This window comes from Xiphophorus couchianus, chromosome 13 (assembly GCF_001444195.1).
Source record: "Xiphophorus couchianus chromosome 13, X_couchianus-1.0, whole genome shotgun sequence".
NCBI lineage: Eukaryota > Metazoa > Chordata > Actinopteri > Cyprinodontiformes > Poeciliidae > Xiphophorus > Xiphophorus couchianus.
Window position 1 is genome coordinate 21,317,742 of NC_040240.1, and position 9,626 is coordinate 21,327,367.

The 9,626-nt window shown below is 35.6% G+C and overlaps 1 protein-coding gene across 7 annotated transcripts in view; it reads left to right on the plus strand.

Moving 5' to 3' along the window:
• Nucleotides 1-2,380, plus strand: part of LOC114156365 (uncharacterized) — a 38,580-nt gene extending 36,200 nt beyond the window's left edge. For all 7 annotated transcript variants that reach the window (XM_028036747.1, XM_028036752.1, XM_028036748.1 and 4 more), the window contains 6 exons: nucleotides 311-416; nucleotides 525-835; nucleotides 911-1,089; nucleotides 1,166-1,338; nucleotides 1,413-1,627; nucleotides 2,109-2,380. In XM_028036747.1, the coding sequence (XP_027892548.1) occupies nucleotides 311-416; nucleotides 525-835; nucleotides 911-1,089; nucleotides 1,166-1,338; nucleotides 1,413-1,627; nucleotides 2,109-2,353 (1,229 nt within the window). In that variant the 3' untranslated portion in view covers nucleotides 2,354-2,380. The remainder of the gene's footprint in view (nucleotides 1-310; nucleotides 417-524; nucleotides 836-910; nucleotides 1,090-1,165; nucleotides 1,339-1,412; nucleotides 1,628-2,108) is intronic.
• The last annotated feature ends 7,246 nt before the right edge of the window (nucleotides 2,381-9,626 follow it).

Below are 9,626 nucleotides of genomic sequence, written 5' to 3' on the forward strand. Positions count from 1 at the left end.
CTAAACTTTCAAAAATGTTCTGTCTTCAGTTTCAAGCTTGAGTGTGTAAAATGGCAGGTTGTGGATATGAAATGCCTGATGAAAAATTGTGGACCTGAGTACTTGTTCACTTAGATAAGTTTAAATATGGATCAGGAAACATAAAATAGTTTATCAAAATGCAAAAGTTAATGAAAAGTTATCCTTCTTATGTCTGTAATTAGGTTTGACAAAAAATTACAGTATAAGTATTTTCATGTGTATTAAATGTATTATGAAACTGATTATTCACTAATTTTAGTGAAAGGAATATTTCTTTCTTTTTTACAAGATTTGCCTCCGTCTTCTCCATTTACTGAGCAACCTATAATTATCCTGGAAGACCAAAAAGAGCCACCTTCGTCTCCACAACATCCACCAAAGTTGCCTTTGGATGAGTGAGTTAAAATTGCATATTCTGGCAGTGTCTTATGAAATTAATTTTGACAGTTGCAAACCATTATTTACTCCAACAATAAACAATAAAATTTATTTTCTTTTTACAGAACAAATCTTCAGGCTATATTAGCAAAACTATACAGCAAGGTTGATATGACATTCTCTCCTACAAGCAACCAAATAAATGTGTGCAGAGACAGGATTTTAGAATGGAGCCTGCATGCCTTCAGACGACGCCGTTTTGATCCAGCAGCAAAACTGAATGTTATTTTTGTGGATGAAGAGGACAACGCTGAAGGGGCAGTTTCTGAAGGTGGTCCCACACGGGAGTATCTAAGACTGTTAATGAGGGCCATTCATCAATCTAATGTCTTTGAGGGGCATGAGAATGACCGCCATCTAGCTTTGGACACTAGTGGTCAGTATTCTTTCCTTTTTTTTCTTCCCAATTCTTAAGGATGGAAAATTGTCAACTAACATTTTTTTTCTTTAGGGCTGGAGTCAAAAATGTACAACTGTATTGGAAAAATGATATCAGTCTGTTTGGTGCATGGAGGCATTGGACCACATTTCTTCTCTCAAAGGCTGTATGACCAGATTTGTGGCACATTGTCTCAACCTACCCTGGTTGAGGAAGTTGTTAACCATTCATTCAGACAGCAGTTGATCAAAGTTAGTAGCAATTGTAAGAATTTTGTTTATTGATCATAAGCTTAAATTCAGTTTCACATCTTTTTTTTCTTTTTAGATTCAGGATACAAACACAATCGTGGAGGCAAACGAAGCCATTATGCAGGCAGCAGATACCCTGAGCACTGTTGGAGCATTAAGGCGTGTAACTACTCTGGAAGAGAGGGATTCCCTTGTGCAATCTGCTGCAGACTTCTTTGTAAATGGCCGAGTGTGCATTGCATTGCAACAGTAAGCAAGATCCTAATTTTTTCTATTAGAAATCTTGTATTCTAAAAGTAAGACCATATTCTCATTTCTTAAAGGTTTATGGAAGGTTTGAAGACTCTTAATGTGCTAGACGAGATTCAGAAAAACCCTGCAGTCTTTCATGAATTGTTTGTCTGTAAGGAGAAACCACTCTTGGCACGGGACCTGAACACACTTTTCCAAGTGTGTTTTTCTGTGCAAGGCAGCAATAAAAGGAGGATAGAAAATCAAACCATATGCTACTGGAGAGACTGGTTGGTGGATATTGAAGGTACAATTATTGTGATACTGTAAACACAATCTGTATCAATTACATTTTATGACCTATTTATCACCACTGTCCAAAAAGAAGTAATCATAGTTTGAGTACAGAGGCAGACTTTTTAAATGATTAATGACAGGACCAAAAACAGTTAAATTACTAGAAAAATCTATTTCCTGGAAAGTCTTTTTATTAAGCTGCCATAGAAATTGTCTGTCATTTACCAGTGAATATATATATATTGGGTAATTTGTTGCATAAATGCATACTTTTACATACTATTTACAATGATCATGCTTAGTCATTTTTCATCTTCAAAATGTTTATTGACTTATATTTACTAACAAGAAATGCATTGTCATCACCAATATAACAAGATTGAGGAGGAACAAGGACAGATATTTAACACATTTTCTTCCATGTCTTTAAGAGTACGTACACACTGGATACCTTATAACAAAGGTCATAATTTCAACATTTTGTCTTTCAGAAGGAGAATGCAGTCCCATTACCCTTAAAATGATACTGGAGTTCGCTTCCGGAGCATCCACAGTACCTCCACTGGGCTTTCCCCATCGTCCAAAAATTGAATTCCTCCATGAGGCTAACAGAGTCTTCCCAGAAGCAAATACTTGCCTTGTAGTACTCCGCCTTCCTGTACACCCAGACTATGAGTCTTTCACAAAGCACATGACAGACGGGGTGCTGCAGGCACCTACTTTTGGTGTTGCATAATCAGCTAAGTGTAATAAGCAGTTCTTTAAAAAAAGAGTTGGAACGTTTTGAAAAGTTAAGTGTTTTAAAGCAAGTTATAGTAAGGGTAATGTAATGGCCAAACTTGGAAAATATTGAAATGTAATGTAATTGCTTCTTCTTTTTTTTTCTTGCAAAGAATAGATGTCTTATTAACCACTTTTTGGTTTCATAATTTAAAGGTGGATGTTTGAGCCACACTGCAAAAACAAAAGGTCTTATCAAGTATTTTTGGACTACTTTCTAGTGCAAATTTCTTAGTATAGTTACATTGGCATATTCATTTCACTTATAACTGGACATCTTTCCCTTGCTATAAGTGAAGTAATCTGACAATGTAATAAGTCCTTCTTCATCAATATTAAGGAAAAAATGACTTAAAACAAGCTCATATCTTGATGAAAAGTTACTTATATCTTACTTGTGTCTTATTTGAAGTGTAGAAAGAGTTTTGCACTGGAAAATCTTTGGTAAGATTTTTTTTGTTTTTTCTGTGTAAATGGGCATTGTAGTTTAATCTTTTGTAATGATTGTTCTAGTTCATGTAATGCTCATTTGGATTAAAAACAAAATCCAATTCTAAAGATGCTCAAAAGTTCCAAAATATACATTTGAAAAGGGGGTTGGGATATACTAGTCATTTCTACATGAACATTTCCAAAAGTAGAATTTTTATTGTTCTTTCCCTCTCCAGAATGTGTAATTAATTTGTCATGTCTTTAAACACCTTAACATTTTATAATTAAATTTGTAAGGTTACATACTCATATCAGTTCTGAGTTTTATTTGTAGTAATTGTATCTTTATAACAATACATTTGATCAAATGTTCTTGATGTTTGTCACTCCTCAAACATAGTGACATGTACTTAAATCAATAAAGCATTTGCTATTTCTGCACAACAGGCCTGGTATTTCTCCTTCAGATCTGAAATATGATTGACTGCAAGATTAACTGACTGAAGTTGCTGCTGACTGAGCCTAGTTTGGGTTGGTTCTACAACTACACTAGGAACCTCTTCAGCATCAGTGGTTGGTAGTGGCCAGAGGCCATGCTGTTGCAGAGGTTCTTCAAGGGTCTCTGGTGCGTTGGAATTTTCCCCAAACACGTTGTTAGTTGCTGTGCTGTTGGCACCCATGTTTGCCAACATCTGTTCAGTCCAGATTTGTGTTGGTGTTTTATTATTTTCTGTACGCAAGGAATGGTGGCTCCATGCCTTTCTGAATTGTTCTAGTCGACTTTGAATCTCAGGAAGAAAAACTATGTGAAGAGAAAGTTTGTGCACATCATTGCTGGGATCCAAGAAGGCTGAATCTTGAAGATCATAAAACGTGCTATAAAATGGTTCCAGAACATGTAAAAACACATCCCTCCAAAGACGCTCAATTCTCTGATTATGGATGGATTCCCCAGTTAGATGACTCCGACGTTCAATGCCCTGAAGGAGGTTCATCACCAGTGCCACTTGCACATTCTCTCCACCATGGTCTGACCTCACTCTAGAAGGTAAGCCATAGAGGCCTGTTGCCTTGAGAAAATGAAATAGCACTGTTGAGGCGCGATTGTCTGTGCTGCAGTTCAAGTAAGTAATTAAGCGAGAACATCCATCGATGCCACCATGGACCACAAAGCCCCACCTAAATGGAAATACAAAAAATGTATCAGGAATAATGTATGCAAATGTGTATAGCAAATTTAGTTCTAAGTCATCTACTCTGAAATAAATTCCTGATATTTTCAGATACCTTATGAGACGCATGTTGCCATCAATATGCCATAAACTGTTGGGATACGGCACATGATAGACACGTTGAGATACTGCACTGCTCCCCCTCCTTGCAGTTGCCATTGGGTTGATTCAAGCCATCATCTCACGGACCTTACTCCGTGGAACCACTAGTCCTTGTGCATGCAACAAGCCTTGCATCATCTGGTTCAATGAAGGACATCTGGTCTTACTATTTCGAACCATCACACAATTTTACATTTTGAAAGTACCGTAATCTTTTACAAAATATAGGTTTCAGATTTCACATCTGGTCATAAAATAAATAATTTTTTTTATCATCATCATTTGTGACACTTAACATTAAATAATTAGTATTCTGCACCACCACTGTTGAACATATTACTTGTTCAGAAGTAATATATTTAGATTCCATACCTCAGTCCCAGAATTTGGATACAGGGATTGAAGTTGTCTGATATTAGTTTCAAGGTCTTCATCAGTCACTGCAGCCAACCTTCCCCTGATTGGTACCCCAAGTGCTTTGGACTTCTTATAAAGAAATGATGTTGAGCATCCAAAGATGTTTGCCATCCTCTTTACCGTGTGTCCTTGGGCCAAAAGAAAGTTGATCTGCTCTCTTGTAATATGAATTGCTGGTCTACCTCGACCACCTAAAATAGAATCATATTCAAATGCATCAGCATAATGTTTACTTTATACATCTGTTTTTCTCTATCTCTCTGTCTACATCTTTCTGTCCTCTACAGGTGTCCCTGTGTCTCCTAAGGGTGACACAATGCTTTTCACATAATGTATAAATGTATTTTGATATACATAATTTCCTGTTGCAAATGCATGAACACAAAGCTTTAAACTTTTATAGACGCTGGAAAGCAACTTAAAGTGTGAATCAGACATGAACCGGGGTTGCGCTTTTATTTTCAGAGGAGCTAAAGGAGGGAGCTGTAGTGCCGTGTAGCATGTCAAAATCAAGAGCTGGCTGGCTTTACTAGAATTTCCGAAGAGGCAGATAGCTTTACCACAGTATAAAAACTACATCTGGTTACTACCTGAACTGGCCGGGGCTGCAGAATATTCCCCACTTCCAGCTTGGACATGGGTCGATAGTAGCACTTTCAGCTCCCCTAAGCCGTTTTTCAGTGCATTGTGTGTTTTGGCAGAAAGTAAATCAGAAATTCTTTGCAAATTTCTTAAGCATTCTTCAAGTACACGATTTTCGCGCTCTCCGCATATCCCATACTGAAGAGCTCTTTCTATATTGTGGCATTTTCTTACAATTTTGTCCAAAACTGCCAGCCCCATTGAATGTTCAGGCAATTGTTTGGACAGCTCAGTACAGCCAAAGAGGGGCTTAGACGCAATCTCTTAATTCAGATATCTAAAATTGTAATTCTGACTAGTCATAATTACGTTCGAGATATCTTAAATTATAATTACGGATGTATGACCCTTCCAATGGCGGATCCGGTGACGTCATTTGAGATATCTTGAAAGGAATTTTGACTAGTCAAAATGTAATTGAAGATATCTTGAATTATTATTCTTCCTAGTCAGAATGTAAATACAGATATCTTAAATTACCATTCCAGATAGTCAGAATGTAGTTTGGTCTAGTCAAAATGCAATTTTAGATATCTGGAATGTATTTACGGATAGTCAGACGAAACCTAATTTATGTTAAAACGGCTTGCCATAGGAGGTTGGATGGTTCAACCTCCACCTCCACTGATTGGAGGTTGGAGGTTGAACTACCTCTAACCTCCAATTTCACCTCCACCTCCAATTCTCCAATTTTCCGGAGATTTTCCTGGAGCAGGAAATTTCCTGCTCAATTTCCTGCTCCAGGAAATAGATGGGACACATACCAGTGGTTCTTAACCAATATGTTTTCATACACATTTATCTTTTTCCTTTAAATATCTGTAATTAGATTTAAAAACTTGGCTAAAATTTGAATGATGAATATTTTGATTCAGATTAGGAGTATGATCAAACTATGTAATCAGTAATTTCTACCTTACATGAGTCACATGATCAACAGCTACCAGATCAATAGGATGTATTACGAGCTTATTTAATAGCAATTAAATAAGACATTAGCAGAATATTGACAAAAATATTTATGGGTGTTACTACTGACGTAAAAGACAAAGAGGACGACAGGATAATGCTGTGGCATATTTTTTAATGACTTATTAAGTGAATAAACTTATTTATGTGTGATTTTAATTGTGTTTCTTTGTTAATGGAAAGACCACTACAGTTAGACAAGTTGGAAAGGGAAAATAATGTCTTTTCTTAAAAGTATTGAAGAAGTTGATTTATTGTATTGTTCTAAAATTAATATTTCACAAGAAAAAAGAACTGTGGGATACATAAAGGATGGAAGTAAGTTGGGTTGTAACTTTCCACATCAGAATTGATGAAGAGAAAATGTTCAACATTAAATTAAAAACAGCTTGAGCCAAAGCTGAAACCTAATTTGAAAGTAGCTTTTTCCAAATCAGTTTGAACCACACCAACTTTGCAGAAAAAAACATATTCCTGGATAGTTTTCATTTCAACTCTTGCTGCAGTATTTTTTGATCAGTTGGAGAGTTTTATTTTAAATAATGTGGACATCTTAATCTAATGTGAGTTTGTGGCTACAGATGTTTTTACTTAAATTTGTGCTGCCCTGTGTGAACAAAAGGGCTGATTCCAACCTTGAAGTTATAAAACTTAAACAGAATATAGGAAACTCTGAGCAATTATTTGGGTGAGAATCTGTAAGACAACATTGAGTAGCAGCATTTGGTAAAGTTTTGAGTTGAAATGCACTACATAAAATGTGCTACATCTAGTAAGATTATTTGCACAGCTTGGTTTATGATGTTACATTCTAAAGCAATAAAGTTTATTCTGCTAGTAAACCTTATAGACAAGAACAGCTTTATCTTAGCAGCTGAGTGAAGTTCAGCAACTGATTGTCCAATCTGAGTCATCGAGGATTTTAACACCTCTGCAAAGTCCATGCCAGAATGCTTTGCAAGTTTCTGTAACTCAAGTAAATAAGAATTAGTTTTATTCCGTGCAACATGTTCTGCATATACAACAGCTAATTCAGAAATAAAAAATGTATCTGACTTCTCAGCTGATTTGAATGCTTAAGGTAGAATTGAACGCAATTCAGCTACTACTGTACCACTGCTAAATTCAACCACAAGCTGGCCCTCAAACTCAGAATCCGCTTCAGAAATGATTTCAATCTTTGTTATCTTACCATATTGTTTCAAAAAGTCAAATACTTCCTCTTTATCATCTTCACCTGAAATGCCTTCAACCAAAACAGAGTTGGGAATTTTTACATCAAGGTTTTGAAATTCATCCATATTGATGATGACAGGAGGAAAAAATAAATTTGTGTTTAACAAAATGCCAACAACCTCCTGGCTAGCTCGCCAAGTAATGTAACCCACATTGCGTTCAAGGATTAACAAGATTTTAAATATTCCGAATTAAAATTTATCCAAACAGTTCTTAAAGTCTAGCTAGGTTCGGCTACTGGAGGAGATGGCAATTTGTAAAGCACAGAGACAGTAAGATGGTGCAAATTGGTGAGTTGTATTTAGTATTTACAATATATACACACATTAGTCCATAGTTTAAAGGAAAAAACAAGTTAAAGTTCCTTATACCAAGGACGTCCACCAGTCTTTGTTGATGATGAAAAAACCCAAAATAATCCACTTCCTTCAATGGGGACTTGAGCTGATCCTCCAATTAGTTCAGAAGAATGTTCCCAGATGATAAGTCTTGTGTTTCTGGATCCTGCTTATTTTAGCTCGCCAGTCTGGTCAGTGAAACCAGACAATCCTTGCTATTGTCAAGATCCCTCCAGCCACTCCTTGCGCGAGGGATCTGCAACGCACCTGGCCAGTTCCCTCTTGACTAACCGTGATTCTTGCAACGTTTGGTTGAGTAATCACCCGGCTGCACGTCAGAGTCCCGCAGCGTTTCCCGCCTAAGCTGCGATTTGCAGCCATATAAACTGTGCTGTCAATTTAGGACGCTGATGTGCAGCTGTCACATGACGTCAGAGCCACGCGAGAACACTATTGTTCTCGCCTGGTTGGTGTTAAATAAATTAAGGGGAAGAGGAAAAAAATTTTAATTAAACCTTTAAAAAATAAATCTAACAAAATGGAAAATAAAATAAACTAAATCTAATATAGAAAATGATCCTGGTTACACACATTTCCATGTCCAGAACATGAACATATTCTTTGTATCTTTTAGGACAATCACTTCCATCCCGAGATTCTGGTGCTCATCGTAAGTAGCTTCATACTTATTACAATGTTTGCTGCGCATTTCAATGCAACACTTTTGCAAACTACATTAAGTGAAAGCTTCATATGCTTGCTATGTTCACTGTTTTGTTTAAAAAATTAAATAACTTTTTTTTTTTTACTTCTGCAGTGGGCTCATCTCCTACCAGCAGTGAAAGCGTGTTACACAAGTCTGAGTAAATTAGCTGTCTCAATCATTTGGAAGCAGATTTACCAGAATGCATAAAACAATTATCACAAGATTTGTACCACATAATCCCAATTCAAAAGAAAAAAATTATCTTAAACTTGTTGAAATGGAGACAAGTTGTTTTTTTCATTTTTTCAAAATAAATCTGAAATAAGTCATGTTTCCCAGTGGATCTATGAAATCTGTAGAAAGTTTTCCTTTACATTCTTCATAAAAGCAATGAATGCGTGTTTGGAGAACACAGAGAAAGCTAAGAACACACAAGTCATCCAGTGATTTGTGAAAATACTGATACCTAATTAGAAATGGAAGAATTGGATAGGTGAGTATATTTACGTTTTTGTCTGATCAGTTGGGCAGCTTCTTAACACTAGCAAGTGGTGGGATGAAGGTTAATGCATTAATATCTGATGTCTTCTTTTCCATCTATCAAATCTACTAAAACTATTGAACAAAATATTGCAATTATTTAAAACAAATTTTAAAAATCAAAAATAGACTGAAAGACTTCATTTCTAATAAATGAAACTCATGATTAGACTATATTTTAGACTAGCAAAGTAATATGTATTTGTATGAAGATTTACAATACATATGCTATTTGCACTCATCTGTGAATTAAGGGACTTTAGTTCTTTTCAAATTCATTTGGATCTTTACAATGTTGAAAAAAGATTTGTTTCATAGACATATTCTTTTGCTTTAATGAGTTAATTATTTCCCTAAGTTTTCTTACATTTTATGGTCTCCAATATTAATGGAATACAAAATTGCTTGATTAAAAGTTTTTGGTCTAGTTTTGTGGGACTTTGTTGGATTTTCCTTTTTCTTTTTTTTTTTTTACCTTGCTTTAAAGTTGTATAATAAATGATCCAATAATTTTTTTTCTACTGTAATTTGCTCTTGTGGTACAAAGATTACTAAGCATAATATTTTTGTTGAATGGTAAGATTGTGAGTAAAATATTGACATAAGCACCTTCTT